Source organism: Prionailurus bengalensis, chromosome B3, assembly GCF_016509475.1.
Source record: "Prionailurus bengalensis isolate Pbe53 chromosome B3, Fcat_Pben_1.1_paternal_pri, whole genome shotgun sequence".
Classification (NCBI taxonomy): domain Eukaryota; kingdom Metazoa; phylum Chordata; class Mammalia; order Carnivora; family Felidae; genus Prionailurus; species Prionailurus bengalensis.
Genome location: NC_057355.1, coordinates 117,158,676 through 117,180,722, shown reverse-complemented (window position 1 = coordinate 117,180,722; position 22,047 = coordinate 117,158,676). Strand labels below are relative to the sequence as shown.

Genomic DNA, 22,047 nt, shown 5'->3' with positions numbered 1-22,047 from the left:
CAAGACTTTCCTGAGTACTCTACACGATGCACCATAAAACTTGAATTATGAGTTTTTTCATTCAGACAGGTGGGAACAGACACTATTCCTGTCCCTGTGTGTCAGACACTGTTCCTCTGTTTCTTTCACGTGCTTCTCCCCTGGCCTCAGGTAGTTTCCTCACATACACTCACGTGTCAGTGCTCTGCTGACAGCTGTGGAGACCTGCTGTGGAACTCTGAGGTTCTCCCTGTGAACAGCAGTCCTCTTTTTGACATTCTGAGCTGGATGCCTTGGTCTCCCTGGACTCGTGGCTCCATTTCCTCAACTCAGGAAGTCTGCTGGGCTCTATTTCAGTACCTCCTCCCCGTGTTGCAGCCGGCGACGAAGCCTGGAAACTCCCTTAAGGCAGTAAGCTGGGGCAATTGTAGGGCTCACATAACGTGTTTCATCTCTTGGGAATCACTGTCCTTTTTGTTGTACCTCCGATGCCTTGAAAACCAAGGTTTTGTGCATTTTTCTTCTCTTTCATTGTTTCAGATAGGAGAGTAAACCCAATCTTTTTTACTTCCATCAACAGGAAGCACCAAGTTTTAATAGACTAATATTGTTCATTATTAAGACTAGTGCTACGAAATAGGGAAATACAAAGAGTGCTCTAATACCTTTTATATTTAGAGTCATATTACCTATAACCTTGTGATCACTAACACCTCAAATTCTCTGGCTTTTAAGTAGAGTTCCATGATTCTTATTGACAATAAAAAAGATTTCTTGATATAAACATATTAAAATTGCCACAAAAAATTTTTTAATGAATTCAAGAGAGTCAATGTTTGCGAGCCCTATTAAGTTAAATTTTATCTCAAAAAGGACCAAAACAGAAAACATTTTCCAACTTGGTAACCAAGTAAAAACTTCAATGGGTAATTGGGGACATTTCAATTTAAAAATAAAATCTACATATATCTTTAATATCACACCACATTCTCACCTATCAAACAGGGCCAAAAGTGTGAGTCTGTCAAAGTTAATGCCGATCCACAGCTGGGGTAAGATCCAAAAGCGGTAATAGTGTTTAACCTTTTGAGCAGCTTCTTCGGTTGGACCATAAGTCGCTGCCAAGTCAGGGCTGAGGTCAATGTCTTGCTGCTCCAACAAATCTGTATCGATCGTCAATAGTCTGTTCAACCGAATCTGTGGAAGAGAGAGCTAAAAGAAAGTCAGCACTGAAAGGCTTAAAACATCTTTACTCAAGTTATGATTCAAGGACTACTTAATCAGCTTGCGGATTATCTAAGCCCCCTCAATTCTCTACACTCCTTATGGATATTTTATGATCATTAAAAACTACAGAAGGTGATAATAGGACATATACTTAAAGCAAACTAATCAATAGGTTTTTAGAAAAGCTGTACTGGGAAAAATATTCAGAATCTTTACATGTTATGACTGTATAGCCAGCGAATCTATAAAAATCACTTACAGTGTATCATTAGTGGCTTCCCTTCTCCCTGTCACGTTTGTGGCCTTGTCTCATTAAGCTATACTAAATCTAAGCTCCTCTGAACTGGATTCAATGCTTTCAATTCTCATTTCTTCCTACAGTCTCTATCACTGTAGTTTTCAAATCCCTCCTACATCTCCTTCACTTTTGTTTTGTTTTGGCAGGCTGCTCACCTGACGCTATACAGGAAATTACCACATTACATCTCTTAGCTTTAACTCGTCCATTCAACAGTTCACCAGTTTTCCCTTCCTCTGAAAGAGTCTAGGGGGTCCCTGGGTGGCTCAATTGGTTCAGTGTCTGACTCTTGATTTCAGCTCAGGTCATGGTCTCACAGTTCATGGGACTGGGCCTCCCACAACGTGCTCTGCGCTCACAGTGAAGAATCTGCTTGGGATTCTCTCTCTCGTTCTCTCTCCGCCCCTTGTTCGTGCGTGCTCATTCTCTGTCTCTCCCAAAAATAAATAAGCATTAAAAAAATTTTTTTTTAATTAAATTGAGGGGTGCCTAGGTGGCTCAGTCGGTTTAGCATCTGACTTGGGCTCAGGTAATGATCTCATGGCTCATGAGTTCGAGCCCCATGTTCGAGCCCCTGGAGCCTGCTTCGGATTCTGTGACTCCGTCTCTGTCTGCTCCTCCCCTGCTCACTCTCTCTCTCTCAAAAATAAACATTAAAAAATGTTAAAAATAATAACATAAATAAAAATAAAAATGAAAGAGTCTAAAACTTCCCAAATGTAGCACAGCCCTAGTCAGCATTTCACTATCCCAAAGATCCCATACTATTTAACAGTGAAAAACAGACAAAAAAAATAATCATATCCCTATTCTTTACTTTCCTATGAAGTTTCCTGGAATACACTCCAGCAAAAAAGCAGAGACAACCTTTACTTTTCAAACACATATGTGGGAAACAGTAAAGAAAATTTTCTTCCTATAAATAATGTAGCCATTTTTATCTCTAAACACTGGCAAATACCTCCCCAAACACTTTTTTTCTTATCCTCTATGCCAGGGTTTCTCAACCTTGGCACTACAGGTATTTTCAGCCAGATAATTCTTTGTTTTAGGGGCTGTGCTGTCCACTGTGGGATGTTTTATAGTATCCCTGGCTTCTATCCAGCAGATGCCAGTAGCATTTCTCCTAGCTGTGACAAACGGAAGTGTTTCCAGACATTGCCAAATGTTCAAAACCACTGCTCTATGCCAACTCACATCTATGGTCTTAAAACCCAGCTCACAACTAATCATCTCCAGGAAGCCACTAATAATTAGTCCCTTTGGCACATTTATTTATGTGTGTCTCTTATGCGTTCCACGTAAGAATTTCATCTGTTTTGCCTTTTCTAAGTTCAATATAAACATCTTGAAGACAAAAGCAGTGTTATCTTTTTAAAATATCCCCACTGTATCTCACATGGCATATTTTTTTACACAGTGATACCATCACTAAGCTTGCTACACACATACTGGCATGTGAATAACAGTTACGTCAGATGATATTCAAAATCGTAATTTTCAAAATGAAGTTTTAAAATGGCACAGATTATAACATTGGTCAGTAAATGAACCTTTATATAACCTCAAAAGTGTAATTACTGATTCATACATAGCTAATTACATTTCACGGTGTTTTAGGTTTGTTTACTAACAAGGGACTTACAGGAAAAGATCCACGAGGAGACAGCAAAGGTGATTTTGCCATAGTTTACAACAAAATTGACATTTTATAACTTCAATTTTTCTGATTTGTGTAACTAAATCTGAATACACATCGTTTTCTAAAAGTAAAGGAAAACCTACCACATCATGTGGATAAAATCGAACTGAGGTAGAACTGGATACATGAGAATCCGTGTCACTAAAATAAAATGAAAAAAACTTCAGGAAATAAACAGCTTGTCAAGGAATAGAAGGAAAAATACATCTTTTAACAATGAGATGACATTTGTATTCTTCACTGTTCCTTGTACTTCAAAATGCAAAATAGCATTTTCCTACAGATGTAATTAAGAGCACAGCCTCTGGGCCAGAGTATCTATATTCAAATCTCTTCATCAGCTAAATGAGATCTTGGACAAGTTATCCAGCCTTTTAAACCCCTCAGTTTCCGCATCACTAACACAGGAGAATAATGCCTCTGTCACAAAGTTCTTATGGAGAGTGTTTAAGAAAGCAATTAACATATTTAAGCTATAATATAACAGCCTAGAATGTGACAAATCTGTTTCCACAGTCAAGTTTCGTTTTTGAAACTTGAGACCTTACCACATTTATGCTGTAAGGAATCATTCTTAAATTATATTAAACATAATTGTTTCCATTGCTCCATCTTTCTATTGTTTCTACTATTACAAAATCACCTAACACTCCAAGCTGGTCATTCTCAACAGGATCAGTTCCAAAACTGGAGTAAAGGAGCTGGGTGAGTATAGTTTTCTACATGTTCTATCTTTTCAGTGGATTAAGCTAAGTGACTACAAGATCCTATTGCTTTAAAAGACCCCTATGGGGCACCTGGGTGGCTCAGTTGGTTAAGCAGCCGACTTTGGTTCAGGTCATAATCTCACAGTTCGTGGGTTTGAGCCCCGCATTGGGCTCTGTGCTGACAGCTCAGAACCTGGAGCCTGGTTCAGATTCTGTCTCCAACTCTCTCTGCCCCTCCCCCACTCGCACATTCTCTCTCAAATACAAATAAGCATTAATAAAAAAAAAAAATTAATGGCCCCTAAAAACTTTAAAAAACTAAGTGAACTGCCCATACCTACATGTGTAATATTTAAACAGGTGTGTCCCATTATTAAATAAGTCCTAAAATAGGAATCAAATAAAATGACCCCTGTGAAAAAAATGAGCTAATCAGTCACAAATGGACCTCAAGGCAGCAATCTGAATAGATGAATAATATTAGAATTTAAGAAAAAAATCTAATACATTCTACATTAGAACTGATTATGCCATCAAGATTTCTAGTTCTTATTTGCTTCTCTCCTAATTTCTCCCTCATCTTACAGTGTAATTTCTTCCTAAGGGAAGGAGAGAAAAGAAACTAAATATAACAGATGACCCATGTTTTAAGAAATTCCTCTTTCTTATTGGTGATAAATAAATTTCAAAACACAAGGAAAGATGATCATGTAAAAAGACACGATCAAAAAACCCTTATGAAGAAATAAAATTTTTCAATTACAAAGAGACCTGATGAGTTTGAAGTTAGTAGTATAATTATTTTCCTAATAAGCTTTAAGAAGCTTTTTTATACATCATGCAGTGTGTGTGTGTGTGTGTGTGTGTGTGTGTGTGCGTGTGTGTGTGTGTAGCATGAAATCTAGAGTTAAACTTGAAATTGTGGGAAACCACTATCCCACTGTAAGATCCACAGGGAATTCTTACTTAATTATTTAAAATACAGAACAGCTTTCATTTTAAGAATAATGCTTTCTTTTTTCCAGAGCAATAAATTCTACCTTACATCTTTGGAGACAAATACACAATGACAAAATTATTTAAGCCAATATGAACAAATATTTTCAAAAGCACTTTTCCATCGCAAGGCTTCAAAGCTTTAAACATGGCAAATATATGCAAGTACATACGCTCTCCTAATAGGACTTCACACATACCAGATATTAGATGCTCTTCTTGCTGCCGGTTCAAAATTCACAAGTGACATATCACAGCCACCAGTCTCATAAAGCGTAGAAGAGAACTTACCTAGCAAATAAATGATTTTTTTAAAAAGCCATTAGAATACTCAAAAATTTTCCATCATAAAACACTAAATTTCAAACTTGTTACAATTTAAGAAAATGTACTGTCACCTTTTTCCAAAATATTCTAAAAACAATGATCTGCATGTAATTCAGCATGATGTGAACTGAAAAGGAATGCTGAACAGTGGGGCAAAATGTCAACATACATAATCAGGTTTTAACAGTAAGGGATTTAAGTCAGCTTTGCAATCCAGTTTCCTCTTTTCTCCTCTCAGGGCATTCTCAATTGAAGTAATCACATGAATGAATTTAACGTTGTTTAAAAGTCACCTGACCACTTTGCAAGTGGTGAGTGGCCATTTGGAAAGCCGCTTAAGTTTTAAGATCACTCAAACTGCAAGACAGCAAATTTCTGAGATTACCTTCACAGAGTTTTGGGTTCGTTTCTTGTTTTGGGTTTTTTTTAACTCAACATACAATGTAATATTAGTTTCAGGTATAGAATTTAGTTATTCATCACTTACATACAACACTCAGTGCTCATCACAACAAGAGTCCCCTCCTTAATACCCATCATGTTGTGTTTTTTAAGAAAAATGAAGTGTCCAAATGGATCTAAGAAGTTCAATGAATGAAGTATAATGTTGGTAATAATTAAATCACAGTATTTAATGAACATTACTGGTTGCATGAGTCTACAAGAACTCTCTGAAAAAATTTAAGAACACCATTAGCTGTAGCCAAATATCTCCACAAAGCCAATAAAAGGTTTGGAAATGATATTGGTTGCAAAGGAATGCAGGTTTAAAGAACTCTTAAAATGAACTCTATAAGATAAAATGATTTCTGATAGTGAAATTTTAAAAATATGGAGACTGTCTGAAATGCATTCCTCACCTTGACAACCTATGTTAGCTCTCTCAGTAGTGGGGAGGGAGCAGAAATAAATGAATATAAATTTCCAGTAGGACAATGAAATGAGGTATAGAACTCTGCAACCATTTGGGACTTAGTCCGGGCTGCATCTTCATTGTTTATAAATAGGAGGAATCTTCAGGGCAATTTCAACTAGATGGCAGGGCTAAAAGATTTCTCTTCCATGACTACAATGTAAACATGGTATGACCATTTTTATATAAGTGAAATGCCTGAAAAGTAACAATAAAAGACCCCAGGATGTACTAATACTATAACTAAGGGTTCGCAAAACATCTCAACAATCACTTCATACTTTAAAAGGATCAGAATCTGAGAAGTTCTTTATTAAGTAGGATTATTTGAGTGCTTTCTATGGATCAGACAGAATATGTATTTTATTATGGTGTTTTCTGTAGTAGCATTTTTCTCAGAAAAATATATTCTTATGACAAATGAGAAAAAAAAGCATTCTGTGAAATGTTTATTTCATTTGCTGTTTTTCCAGGGAGGATTATTCAGCATGTGGATTATCTAAAACTCTGCTTTTTGTCACCTCCACGTGCCACCCTCATCTTCTAGTCATGAATCATTCACTCAGCACTTCTAACACAAACCAGATTCATCAACTAAAATGAAATAATACAAGCTGTCCATCTGGCTTCTTCTTAGGTGTAGTGCTGAAATACTTTTTGAAGTGGTACAGTGGCTGCAGAAATTGTTAGCGAAGAAAAAACCTAAACAAAAATACTGGCTTGACCGAGATCTCAAAATTATTCTTAAATTGTAATTTTTTATGTTGTGCTCTTTCCTCATTTATCATGGCAAATGAAAAATTGGCTGTGCTACTATAAATAGCTTACATTAATAGAAAAAAGAAACATCAGATCAAAATTACACATGGCATAAATGCAGAATAATTATAAACCCATGCAAGTGAGTAAATCAGAGAGTAACAAAGAGCTAGGAGGGCTTGGAAGCTATGTGTGAAATCCAGTAAGAATGGAATGGATAAACATAAGTATTTATGTCATATAATGTGTATTTTACAAATAATATTATATTCAATAGAATTTAAATTATTGGACTATATTCTGAATATATTTAAGCATCCCGTGGAATTTTTAATAATACAAGTTCTGTTTTGGGAATACTGAATATGACATTTATATGCAACTGAAATCAACTAAAGATATTATTCTTTGTAATTATCAAATGGAACAAAGAACCTTAAGTCATTATACAACTATACTCTCCTTTATGTATAGATGTCTGTTATAAAATGTAAATAGCTGCACATTAAATAAATAGAAACGTAAAAAAGAAAGCACGCCCTTCAGAAAGCTCTTTACACAAAGAAGGCTGGAAAAATTGAGTAGTTTTATTACTATATAAATCAAGAACTCTGAATGCTTCTTTACAAAGCAATGACTAACAAGTTATAAATTTTAGAAATTTAGCAAAGCATAAAACATGTCTATGAAAAAGGAGGCTATAATTTTAACAAATGTGCAATGACTTCAACTTTGATTTATTTCCCCCCTAAGAGGCTTTGTCTACATACTAATTTTAAGAACACGTTCAGGTCAAAAAAAAAAAAAAAAAAAAAACATGTTCAGGTCAGAAAAGGCTGACAGTGTATTAAGGCTTCCTGATATTTTCCTAATGTAACTCCACCAAAATAACAGATTCTAGGTCTCCTCTTGTACCTTCGGGCCTGGCAACTAGTTATCCCTTGAAAAGAAACAAATTTTATTCAGAGGATAAACAACTCAGGAAAAATTATACTAGAAACCGTTTAGCTTAAGGTCTTGGTGAAAAACTTCGTAATATTTTAAGGTATAATAGTCTACTAAAAGCATCTTCAAAAATAACCAAAACAGAAATAAGTATATATTACTATTGGTTAAATAAAGATTAAGAATATCCTAAATCTGTACGAAGATCCTCAGCATACATATCAAATTTATATATATCTCATTTAAAATCAAACCCATGATGTAGTTACCCTTTAGGTCCAAAGTAAAATGTGCCCTTATTAATAATCCTATTTTTATATTATCCTGTATCAACAAAAATACTGTAAGTATTGACTTTTTCTGATGAATATAAATTGAGAAGAACAACAATGAAATGTGTCCTTCTCACATGAATTATGATTAAAAACTAAGTCATCTCAACATATTCAACTCCCAGGTAATAATTAGTTATATCTAACAGAATGGCTCCGTCATGATTTTAAAAGAAAACAATTACTTTCTGACAAAATAAGACTGGCGGCTGGAATTTTAGGCTTAATGATATTGGCCATGAGATAGCATCTAGAGATTAAGGGGGGAAAAAGTTAACGTACCTGGTATTTCTCAGTTTTGAACATTGAATTGATTGCTATTGCCTATAAAAATTACATTTCATTACACAAAACCATTTTTTTTAGGTAGGAGAATTTCAAATAACCAAAAATCAATAAATAAGTGATGAATAACAGGAAGATGAATAAAACGAGATACTGATTTAAAGAAAAGGACCCTTCAAACACTTCCCTGAAGCCATGAATGGTGCAGCAGATAAACTCAAAATAGACAGGGCAAGACCCTGATAAAAGACATGAGAAATTAATGGTATTCTCTAACTCCTAAATCCTTGCTACGCAGCACAAAGTGTATAAAGATTGTTCACTCGACTAAAAAACTCCTGTTGCATTCTTGATGCTACCCATTTTACTCATGGACCTTGGCAAGAGGTAGTTACTAGGACAGATCTTCTGTAGGATTCTTCTAATCCTCCCAGCACCAACAACAGAGGCCTTGGAAATTTCTTGATTTCCTTCTGTGGACCCTCCTCCCACTAGGCCTAATCCTGGTACACTGTTAATTGAGGTCTCTCTTCTCAAGTATTAACTCTTAGGGCAGGCAAGGGCTATGAGAGCAAAGCTAGACACAAGGGAAGCAGCTTTATAAAGTGCTTTTTTAGAAGGCTCTTGGAGGACCACATGCATCCACATGGGTAAGTTAAGTGCTCTACAGAAAGTGCTTATTTTTGATGTGATGAGTACTGTGTTCACAATGCTATCTCAATGAATGTGGTAGAGAAAGACTTTTAAGACTAGTGCCAGTTTCTTGGATGGTGCCACCCTTATTATCACGAGTGGTACCTATGAGTCTCCGAGAAAACGTGAGTTTTCACCAGACAGAAATGACTCATTTTATTTCTGTGTATAGTACAGGGTGGGCAAACTTTTTCTATACAAGGCCAGAAAATAAGTATTTTAGGCTTTGTGGGTCAGATAGTTACAACAATTCAAGACTACCACTGTAGCATGAAAGCAGCCACAGAAAACATGTAACATAAATATGTATTTATTTTACTTTATTTGTATCAACAAGTATCAAGCTGGATGGATTTCACCCACAGGCCATAGTTTGCCAACCCCTCTCCTGGACCAAAAAAATGTACTAGAATGGTAATCAAGGCACTATGCTACTTGTAATTAAAAGTTTCAATACTGAGGGGTGCTAGGGTGGCTCAGCCGGTTAAGCTTCCAACTCTTGATCTTGGCTCAGGTCATGGTTTGGGAGATCAAGCCCCATGTCACACTGACAACACAGAACCTGCTTGGGATTCTCTGTCTCCCTCTCCCTGTGCACATCCCCTGCTCACTCTCTCTCTAAATAAATATTAAAAATAGACTTAAAAAAATAAAAATAAATGTTTCAATACTGAGAACCAATCCTTCTTCCTGGGATGTTCACCACTGTGCTAGTTTTTGTTTTTGTTTTTGTTTTTGTTTTTTTAAACAAGAGAGTACAGAAAAGAACAGGTATGAGAAGAAAAGTTGGTTTAGAAGAGAGGTTTTGAGAACTGGTACGAAGAGACCAATGCCTCTACTGCTCAGCAACAATAAAATAGGGGTACATACTGGTCTCTTTTACTGACGTGCCCAATGTCCTCTAGTTCTGACTTAACACCACATGCCTTCATTCATTAAGTTTCACTCTTACTGCCTAATCCCCAGATCAGGTGAACCTTCCAAAAGTGAATGCACAAGTTCATATTCTGCTATGATTTCATCATCTGCTCACATTTTCTTTCAAAGGGACAACCTCATCTTGGTAAAATCTACAACAGGACAGTGATACTGATGACATTACAAATGACAAGGTAAACAAAAAGGCAAGCCACAGAATGCGAGAAAATATTTGTGATTTGCATCTGACAAATTAGTTATGCCTAAAATATCACAAAAACTCTTACACCTCAAAAATAATACAACCAACCCAATTTTAAAAGTGAGCAAATTATTTGGACACACATCACAAAAAAAAAGATCAACAGTCATAAGAGAAAATGTAAATTTAAAACCACAATGAGATACAACCATTAGGGTTAACATTTTAAAGGCCAGCAATAGCAAATGGGGACAAGAATGGGAATGTGCGCAACTCACATACACTGCTGGTGTGAATGTAAAACCACTTTTGAAAAGTTAAGTTTTACTAACAATGGCCAAAACCTGGAAATAACACAAACATCTATCAGATGAATGGATACACAATATACACACACTTGCACAATGGAATAATATGCAGCACAAAACAAGAATAAACTAACCCATGCAACGTGATGAACTAAAAACATTACTAAGTGCAAAAGGCCACATTACAACTGCATGTATATGAACTTCTAAAAGAGGGAGAACCATAATGACATAGAATATGCAGTGGCTGCCTGTGGCCAGGGGCAGGGGAAGGATGGGCTGCAATGGGGGCAACAAAGAATCTTTTAATGATGATGAAATGTTCTGTATCTGGATTGTAGTATTTCACAGGTGTGCACATCCGTTATAACTCAACCAACTGTACATGTTAAATGGATGCAATTTATCATACCTAAATTATATATCAAAAAGTTGATTTTAAAACAAAGAAGAAAAAAAAAGACTAGTCAGGTTAAGAGTCTAAGTAGATGGAGGAACGTAAGACAGCATGTAATCAGTGGAATTTCTACAAAATATAAATCAAGAGTGGTATTTGTTGTTCCCTTTTTGTGGTTCATTAAAAAAAAATACTACACATCAGATTCAAAAGTAGTACATAAAATGAAGAAAAGTTCCCTACTCCCCCAGAGACAGCCACTGTGTTCTTCTGAACAATTTTTACGTACATTTGTCCTAAGACAATTGGATCACTCACCTCATACACATTCTAAAATTTACTTCTTTTGCTTACTAACTAGTTTAACTTTTCATGTCAATAATAAAGATGCATACGTTGCCTTGGGGGCCCTGTCCATTACCCTCTGAATTCAGCTCAGGTCATGATCTCACAGTTTGTGGGTTCGAGCCCCATATTGGATTCTGTGTTGATAGCTCAAAGCCTGGAGCCTGCTTCGGATTCTGTGTCTCCCTTTCTCTCTGCCTCTCCTCCATTTACACACACTCTCTCTCTCTCAAAAATAAATAAACATTAAAAATTTTTGAAAAAGTAAAGATGCATCAAGTTCTAAATATTATACTGTTTATGTACTATCGTTTCTTTTAGAGGTTCTCTAATAACAAGAGATTTAGACTGTTTAAAGTTTGTCAAAATTACAAACAATGTTATAATGAATATCCACGTACATATATCTTTTCAAGTTCGCAAATTTTGAGTACTAAAAGCTATAGGCATTTTTGGTCTACAATTCTAAACTGCTCTCTAAAAACATTCAATCTTCAGACTTTTTCCAATAATAGATACATTACACAAAGATGAAAAAGATCTCACCTTGTTTTTAATCTGCAATTTAAAAAATTATGAGTACAGGCGCCTGGGTGGCTCAGTCTATTGAGTGCCTGACTTTGGCTCAGGTCATGATCTCACAGTTTGTGGGTTCGAGCCCCACATCGGGCTCTGTGCTGACAGCTCAGAGCCTGGAGCCTGTTTCAGATTCTGTGTCTCCCTCTCTCTCTGCCCCTCCCCCACTCACACTCTGTCTCCCTCTGTCTCAAAAATAAATAAACATTAAAAAAATTATTAAAAAATAAAATAAAATAAAATAGATAAATAAATTTTAAAAAATTATGAGTAAACTTGAACTGTTTGTGACTGTATTTCTTTTTTTTTTAATATATGAAATTTATTGTCTAATTGGTTTCCATACAACACCCAGTGCTCATCCCAAAAGATGCCCTCCTCAATACCCACCACCCACCCTCCCCTCCCTCCCACCCCCCATCAACCCTCAGTTTGTTCTCAGTTTTTAAGAGTCTCTTATGCTTTGGCTCTCTCCCACTCTAACCTTTTTTTTTTTTTCCTTCCCCTCCCCCATGGGTTTCTGTTAAGTTTCTCAGGATCCACATAAGAGTGAAACCATATGGTATCTGTCTTTCTCTGTATGGCTTATTTCACTTAGCATCACACTCTTCAGTTCCATCCACGTTACTACAAAAGGCCATATTTCATTCTTTCTCATTGCCACGTAGTATTCCATTGTGTATATAAACCACAATTTCTTTATCCATCCATCAGTTGATGGGCATTTAGGCTCTTTCCATAATTTGGCTATTGTTGAGAGTGCTGCTATAAACATTGGGGTACAAGTGGCCCTATGCATCAGTACTCCTGTATCCCTTGGGTAAATTCCTAGCAGTGCTATTGCTGGGTCATAGGGTAGGTCTATTTCTAATTTTCTGAGGAACCTCCACACTGCTTTCCAGAGCGGCTGCACCAATTTGCATTCCCACCAACAGTGCAAGAGGGCTCCCGTTTCTCCACATCCTCTCCAGCATCTATAGTCTCCTGATTTGTTCATTTTGGCCACTCTGACTGGCGTGAGGTGATATCTGAGTGTGGTTTTGATTTGTATTTCCCTGATGTGACTGTATTTCAACTAGTATTTCAACTTTTCTAGTTACTGATCTTTATCTTATTGATGTGAAGTGCTTAATGTAGCAAAGACTGATGACTGACCTCCAGTATTCATCCTTTCCTTATTCCTTGTATTAATAGGACCTTCCCCTCATTGAATTTCAGCTGAGCCTATGTTCACCTAATTAGAGACATTCCCTAACCTCTCTTGCAGTTAGAAGTTGCCATGTGACTATGTATGGGCCCAAGGGAAGTGGGAAAAGTGACAGGCACATGTCTCAAGTTGCAATCTGAAAGATAAAGACTAACTGTCCTTACTTTTTAGCAACACCCCTCCCCCTTCCTGCTTTTCAGACAAATGACATTTGTTGACAACAAGTGGAGCAGCCACTATGGACCAGCAGGGAAGCCACACATGGAAGATAACAGAACCAACCCCCCTGCTAGGGACAGCTCCTGTGAGACTGTTAGAGAGACAGGTAAACTTCTCTTTTATTTTAGTCACTGATTGGTGAGGGGCTGGGGGAGGAGGGTGTCCTCCATTGAAGAACCCAACCTATATTTCAGCTAATGCATATATTAATCAAGTTTAACTTAAACTTAGTTTAAATAAACTATAATTACATAATAATGTTAATAATGATGATAGCAATGATTATTTATGTAATTGACTTATCATTGCCAGGCACTGTTCTAATTGCTTTGCACATTTTAATAGATATGATCCTCACTATAGACCTATGAAGTAGATACTGTTATTAGTTTGATAAATTAGGGAACTGATGCACAGGGAGAAAATAACTTGCCCAAGGCCACACAGCTCATAAGCAGTAGAGTGTGGACTGGAAGACATGAAGTCTGACTATGGAGTCCACTACATCCTACTCCCTTTCATGGAGATTTCAGAGATAAAATATTATGCCATCACTTACAAACAAGTTAAAGAACAATTAATAACATGGATAAATAACATACATGCTAAGTAAAAAAAGCAAGATACAAAACTCATACAGTAGCACCAAGTCACCCACCATGATCCCAATTCCGTTTCAGGAAAGTATACAAAATGTGTGCATTAAAAAAGACAGGGAGGAAAAAATTATAAAATTTCAAAATTGAGTATCTCTAAGTGATAAAATTACAGATCACTTAATTTTCATTATAGTTTCTAATCTTTCTAAACTTGTATTTCTGTTACAAGAATGAGAAAAATACATTCTAATTTATCAAAATGAAGAAAATATCCCCAAACTTCACACTTCTTCCTTTTAGATAATAATAAAGGATCTTTATTGCTTCAATAAAAATAAACATTTTGCTTTCATTTGTATATATTTTGTGTTGCACTCCCCTCAATAAAAAACAAAATGCAGCTTTTTTTTGTATTCAAAAATATCAATAAAAGATCAAGGCCGCTGCAAAAAGAACGTAACTTTTTGTTTAGATGAATGAAAATGATCTGCCGTAACATAGGGCACTGACGTATAAATTCCAAGGTCCCATAGCCCTCTGATCTCTGTATAGTAAGAAAAAGTATCTGTAATATAGCACAAAATGTTAAGGCATACAACATAAGACATATAACATATAACAAAATGCATAATACATATAACCCTTTTTAAACACCAAGACTAACTCTAATAAAAATCATGAAAGTATTATAGATCATCTGAGCCCCGCTTTTTAAAGTAAAAAATGTTAAAGCCTCCAAATCATATTTCTGCTTAACAACGCATAGCTGCTATAAGCCGCTTAATAAAAAGGCCAATAGGGAGGGTAGGGTACTGGCAGATTTAAGTCTTTTTCTAGAGCTGACCACATTTTCAAGTTAATAAATTCTGTAGTAAAGCAGATTATCTCAAAGAATACCTTCTTTGTCAATCCTTGCATAGCAATGAAATAAAAGAAAGCCTCAGCAAAGTTCAGCAGTGCTGAACCTCGAATGCATTAATGAAATTAAGAAAACATATCTGTCAGAGGAATATCACCTATGATTTTTATATATTTCATATTTACATTTTAAACATAGATACAAACTTTTCCTCATTTCTTATTTTTTACATGAAAGTTTTATGTACTATTACATATAATTTTTCAAAGCATATCTCCACCAACAACCACCACTAATTTCATACACAGAAAAAAAACACACGTAAATTTTCCTGTTTTACCAGGCCTTATCTAGAACGTTTCCTCTGAGATGTGCCACATATTAAGCATTTAACTATCAACTATAAAGGCATCATTACATCGATTTATTAGTCTAAATTTACAAGAGAAAGCTGAGTTTAGCATAAAACTGAGAAGTGATTGCCAAGTTTTATAGAAAAAGCTTGATAGATTAAAAAAAAATAGAACTTTAAGGCTACGTGAATTCAGAGTCCCTCGTGTGACTTATCTGGGCACTAAGCACAGCTTATTTTATTTAGTGTAACTGCAATTTAATTCAGAATATAGTAGGAAACCAACTGCAAAGAAAGGAGTCCCCCAGAAGACTGGTGAGGAGGTAATTTAACCCTTAAGATGTGGTTAAAAAAAAAAAAAGTGGTATGTTACACTGAAGGATTTGAGAAATTCTTAGACACTAACTGCCTTTTCAAAGATGCTAACTTTAAAACTTATCTGTCACATCATTGGAATCTTTTTTTTTTTTTAACTAAGTTTGCATGGAGGTGAAGTCTATAAATAAGAAAACCATCCAAATTTTTCCAACTAGGTTCTAAATCATATACTTATAATTCAGCCTTTAAAATTAAATATGATTAACAATTATGCCTGCTGAGCACCTATGATGAAAATACATTTTCTTCTGCTGAAAAAGCCACTAATAAAATCCTTAAAATACCACCTTCAGTGAATTTTTCCACCATGTCTAATGTTACCTGGTAACCCTGACACGCTAGTTAAAATTCAACAGAGAAATAATGGGTTTATGGGTTTACGGCTGTCGTTTATAGTTGTGGTTATCTAGTATGATACCACAAAGTAAAGATGTAGAAAACAGTTAAGGAAAACTACCTAGGCTTAGAATTAAACAATGCCTGACTGCAAGTTTCCTTTAATCCAAAAAGGCTGTTCCTCTGTTTAAAGTAAACCAAGTATTACGTATATATGTGTACATAGGCAAACATTTATATGCACTCAAACATACATATGTATGAATGTATATGTATGCTTGTACGAGTGTTTTATATAAATGTATTATGTGTACACATTTTCATATGTAAATATCGTACATTAAAAAATTTTCAACCGAAGAAGCTAAATTTGGAAGGAAACAATCCTTTCTAAATATTTCATATTTTTAGGGAATATCATGACTCACTTTAACATATTTGAGTATACAGGACCCAAATTCATTTACCCAAAGTTATCTTACCACTGTTAATTATAATCATGAAGAAAATTAAACTATGTAACAAGAATATTCTAGTGGAATATATTATAAAAATCAGTATCTCCACCAATACCTTTAAGTTCAACTGTAGCTCATTTTCAGGATCTTTTTTGGCCAACTTTATATGCTATGGAACAGGTATACACTGTCCACTGATTGCTTGTTTTGTGCTAATTATCACAATACATTCAATTTGGCCGCAGCCAGGTCCCACAGGCCAGTGACTAGCTATTAGAAGGCAGATAAGAAAAAAAAATCCAAATTTCAAGACAACATCCTGAATATTCACCCACAGATGCTAAAGTCACTCCAGACTTTACCTTTAGAACTGTCCAGTGAGTTCATATGTACATATTTTCAATAATCTGCAAGTGGATTCAGAATGGGATTTTACCATTAAGGCTTTCTTAGCAAGTTTTTGGGCAAATTAGGTTTTATAGAGAAAAGTCATCTACCGCATCATTTTATGTTTGATTTGGCAAAAGTCTAAAAATCCAAAATGGGTCAAAATTAAGCCTTTTATTTTCACAAAGCTGCTACCACAAACCGAATGGGCAACGGTGATGGCCACTGTAATTTCATATGCACAAATTGACAAATCCTCTGTTCAAAGGACTTTGAGTGAACCTGAGAGAAATAGCGATAAAAAGATATCAACTGAGTATTATTTGTAACTAAAAAGGTATCACCATTCTAATTCAAAGCAAGTAACCAAATTGAGGACCCTCCTAATAAACTCCCTTGCTTCTGCAAATTGTAAACTCAAAAGCAAAAGCACTCTGAAATTAAAATGTTTTATTGCCTTCTCTTTTTATTTAGAAATCACTATATATGCCAATGTTATAAATATCTTAGATGACCATTTTCAGGTTTCTGTAAGATTTGCTAAGGATAATTATTTTCATCAATATGCTTGTCTAATTGTTAACTTTCTATAACTAAGGATTTTACAAAATGGGAAATGTCAACAAATGGCATATGAAACGTTATTATATCTAATTCGGGCACCTTATACCACACATCCTTCTAGCCAAAGTGCCAAGTGGCTTATCATCTCCATAAATGAAACACAGCTATAACAAAACAAAATCACTGGGAGCAAATGTGGTGCTTTCAATTGTGTATTTTTTAATAACAAAATTCTCTTAATTGTTTTTCATTTTCTTACTTGTTATTAATCTGCATTCTGAACAAGATGGATTATACAGAGAAATAGAAACTGAAGACTAAAATACTCTACATTTTATATACTTTGTATATATTTTACATACAAAGTATAATACAAAATACTGTCTGTAAAGTACAAAAGAGGTATCTGAGTGGCTATGCATTACTGAGGTTTTAAACTACACCACCCCTCTGAGAATAAAGTACTTAATAACTTATATTAATATTTATAGGTATATTAACAGGAAAAAGAAAAAACGATGAATTTATTGATATTAGTATAGAGCCATGGTGTCCTCAGAGTACTGCATTTAGGATTACATAAGTCTATCTCAGGTGACAGACACTGAAATGAAATATAGAATACCCAAAAGAAAGATTCCATAGCAACAGACCATCAGAAAGTATTTTTGCCCTTCCTGCAGCACATTCAGCAAATTCAAAGAATTTAAGATTTAATCAAAATCATTTTTCAAAAAATCAGCATTTCCCCACAGAGTAAAAGTGCCAACGAGTAACAGGACTGCCCGAATCATTTTAAGAGAACACTAAAGCATGAACATTAATACTTTTAACTACCTACCAATAATATGCTAAAAACAACAAAACAAAACAAAACAAAACAGTAAAAGTTGAGAGAAACCGAAAAGGGAAAGCAAGTCAAATTTTCCTCACACATAGGACAAATCCTATAAAAAAGTGCTCTTATGCATAGTTCTAAATGAAGCTGTCTCACAGAAATTGCAATCATTGTTACCCATCATCTGCTGTATTACAGTTTTGTATCACCAAGATTACATAAGGCCTGCATACCAAGTTCATCGTGCAAACTGCTGCCGCCTACAGCAGATGCATTGTCATGTGATGCTTCTAAGTGGACACTCCCATTTCTCACCAGCAAGGAGGCACTAGCACTGAGCACTGCAGCCTGGGAAGGGGGGCGGGACTGGACTTTGACCTGGGCTGTGGACTGCTGGCCTTGCTGACCATCTTGAAGGCTAGGAAAAAACATGGATTGGGGAGACATTACAGGGAAGAAAAGAAAAAAACAACAGCTAGAATGAAGTCAATATAGAAAATGGATTTCAAAATGTAACCTGATTTTTTCAATGTAACCTAAGAAAGCTAACAAACTTTGCAACATATACAGATTACACTGCTGTCTTAAATCTTCTGGTCCTTAGAAAACTGAGTCATTGTGATGAACACAGCAAACATTTAATGTATATGTAAACTAACCAATCTGTGACTTTTCCCCACCCCAAGCCAACAAAATTCTAGTGTAAGGAAAAAGAAAGCAGCAAAGAAAAACAAGCACATTAACTATGTATGGGGGTTGTAGCTGGTCCCCAAGAGATAAATCCTCTTTGTCAGTTTAAATATGCACTTTTCTTTATAACCTTTATAATTCTAGAATTGTTCTTTCAAATATTCTGGCATCTCAAATTCACAATAAAACAAAGTTTCTATGCACCTGAAAACCAAAGAATCCTTATCAAATGCGACCAAGGTGACAATTTTCAATCAAAAGAAAATCACAAACTAGTGCAAGAGAAATGGAATAACAAACATCGACTCAACCGAGTGAAATACAAATGACTGCTGGGATGCTGCAAGTATGATTAATTTATAAAGTATTTTTTCTATGAAAAGCCTGCATATTTTTTAAATAAAGCCACACAGGCTCTGTATACATGTTATTACCTTCTCCAACCCATTTCATCATTTCATTAACAAGGGCCCATCATTTTAGAAAATCTTAAAAATATTTTGGAAACCTGTAATTTCTCAAGGGATATTACAGTCTTTTTTAAATCTTACAGAATTCTGTTAATATATTATTAGTATTTTGTTATAGACTTGCCATTTATTAAAACTATCAAATCTAAATATCTAGACATTATCTATAATTAAGAAACTCTATTATATTCTTAACTCATTTTATATTTTAGATGTTTAAAATACTATGAATTTTAATGCGCTTAATACTCAAATTTAAATCAATGAAACTCATGAAAATATTTTGAGTATAATTATTATATGTCATTCTCTACATGATGTTCAAAGTAACTGCATTGTTATTAAATTAGACCTTTGAGTAAACAACAACAACAAGACTGCTGCATAGGATGGCCTTATTCAGTTATTTTATCATTTTTTTGAGTACCAACTTCTTTCTAATGTTCTGAATTCAATGCAATGATTTCTCTGATGCCTATAAAATAAACTCATCTTTATGGACAGTGAAGAAAGCTGCAATTTAAAGTAACCATGTAATAAAAGACTAAGTAGAAAACACTGCTTATGTTGCTGAAGCCTGTGGTTATGGCAACAGAATACACTTTGGAATCACACTGTCTGATAAAGTAACCACATGTGACTATCTACACTAAAATTTTAGTTCCACGGTTCCACCAAGCTCATTGCAAGTGCTCAAGAGCCACATCAAGTAGCTAGTGGCTGCCGTAGTGAAGAGCTACCGGAGTGGGCAAAAGCTAGTAGTTAGTGTCCACCACACTGGACAGTGTTAATTACATAGATCTTTCTACCACCACAGAAAGTCCTACTAACCATTACTACCTGGAACATTCATAGTTCAGGCTTCTTTTAGAGCCAACAAAAAGTATACACTCTAAATAGAGCAGAGGAATGTGTGGAACACATGAAAAAACCAAGTCCACACAATGGTGACTTGTTGATGCTTACTTGCATTATTTTTTTAAGCTGTAACTATAAAGGTATTCGTTTAATAACTCCTTTGGAGTAGATGTTTGTACAATTGACATAAATCGAGAGATGATCTTGGGAATTAATGGAATCAAATATCGTTGTATTTTCCATACATATATAATAAGTCTGTTACTCTTCCTCAAAATCCAAAGTTATTTACAAAGCTTACCAAAATGACCAAATCTTACAAGGGAGAAAATTCTGACAAAAAAGGTGTTTTAAGTAGTTCAAGTGCTATGTCCCTTCCGATTCTGAATTGGAAGACAGAAGAATTTTATACAGTATGTACTCAACAAATCTTTCTGTCCTTTTTTGTTTTTACTTAAAGTCAAAAACAAAGGTGCTATATGGCAGTTAGGTGTATTTTAATGTGAACACATTTGAGAATACAATAATCCTCAACATACCCATATATACAAAAAGGTTTCCAAAGTATTAGGCAATGCATGAAAATCAATTCCAGAATAAAGAAACAAAAGAAACTAGTGAAAATCTATGTGGCTGTCAAGGTTTTGAACATCAAAAGCTAATCATAAATGTTTATGTCCCTTGAATTCCTGTTTTGAAAATCCTTCAACAACAAAAAAACCTCTCATTTTTACAGAAGTTGGTAGGAAAACTATTCCTGGATGTTTGTACTTTACCTAACTAATAACCGACAGGAGCTAATATTTTTTAGAGTACCAATTCTCTATCAAAACTACCAGTTTGAGAAAAGGTAGCAACTATTTTACAACACAGTAAAAGGAAAGATAGAAATTTAGGTCTAACTATTGGCTATCAATAGCATCACTGACATGCAATCTTACCCATTAACATTTCCAATTTAAATGGCAGAAAAACAGGGGCCTCTGGGTGGCTCAGTGGGTTAACTCTTTATGTCCGCTCAGGTCACGGTTAGTGAGTTCAAGCCCCCACGTCTGTCAACACAGAGCCTGCTTGGAATTCTCTCTCTTGCCCCTACCCCACTAGTGCTCCCTTGCCCTCTCTCTCAAAAATACAAAAATAAAGTTTAAAAAATAATAAGGAATAGCAGAAAAATATAGTTGGTCTTGGTCTTTCTTTCCTCTGTACCACTTATTTAGAATTTGGCACCTTCTGCCTTATATCGTTGGTTATTTTTATTTGTGTCTCCGTGACGAAAAAGTAAACTCTAAGAGTATCATCACATTATTCTTATGAATCTGCAGATTCCAGAGAATACTCAAAGGAATGCCTTGAACACAGTACACAAACAACAAGTATTTGGTGGGTTTTCCTGAGTACCACAAAATGATCCCTATGAATTTCTAATCATGTCTTCTGTTACTACTATGACCTTATTTGATTACAGATCTTTCAATCTTCTAACACTTTAAAAAAAAAAAAAATCTAAGAATAAGATAAAGCTTTTGTCCCCTCCCCAAATGCAACTAATTTTTCATTCCAGTCCATTAACCAGAGTTTTAAAAGATACCATATTTGGGTTGATAAAAATAGATAAATATGGAACTCTTAATACTAGTACTATAAAATTTTTAAATATTAATCTTTGCTTTTCTCTCTAGTAACTGAGAACTGGCAAGGGCCTATCGAAGCTACCTACGAGCCTAACTTAATGAAAAGGACACTTAAAAAAATAATTCTGAAACAAGACATTCTAACAATTATTTTAAAAATCTGCATTTTCCCTTCAGGAAGAAATTTATGATTGACTCACAATCCTTGAAAACATACAATTTACCAAGTTGCTTTTGACTGTCAATTGCTTGAACTATTCATTAAAGTTTAAAATAAGTTAGTACATTTTAC

General features: G+C 35.1%; 1 protein-coding gene across 7 annotated transcripts in view; it reads right to left on the bottom strand.

Annotated features, from left to right (window-relative positions):
• Positions 1 to 22,047, bottom strand: part of PCNX1 (pecanex 1) — a 167,767-nt gene that overhangs the window by 67,642 nt on the left and 78,078 nt on the right. For 4 of the 7 annotated variants that reach the window (XM_043556481.1, XM_043556485.1, XM_043556482.1 and 1 more), the window contains 4 exons: positions 18,340 to 18,524; positions 5,110 to 5,200; positions 3,290 to 3,347; positions 974 to 1,191 (listed from right to left, as the gene is read on the bottom strand). In XM_043556481.1, the coding sequence (XP_043412416.1) occupies positions 974 to 1,191; positions 3,290 to 3,347; positions 5,110 to 5,200; positions 18,340 to 18,524 (552 nt within the window). The remainder of the gene's footprint in view (positions 1 to 973; positions 1,192 to 3,289; positions 3,348 to 5,109; positions 5,201 to 18,339; positions 18,525 to 22,047) is intronic. The other 3 variants (XM_043556484.1, XM_043556486.1, XM_043556488.1) reach the window with 3 other exon arrangements.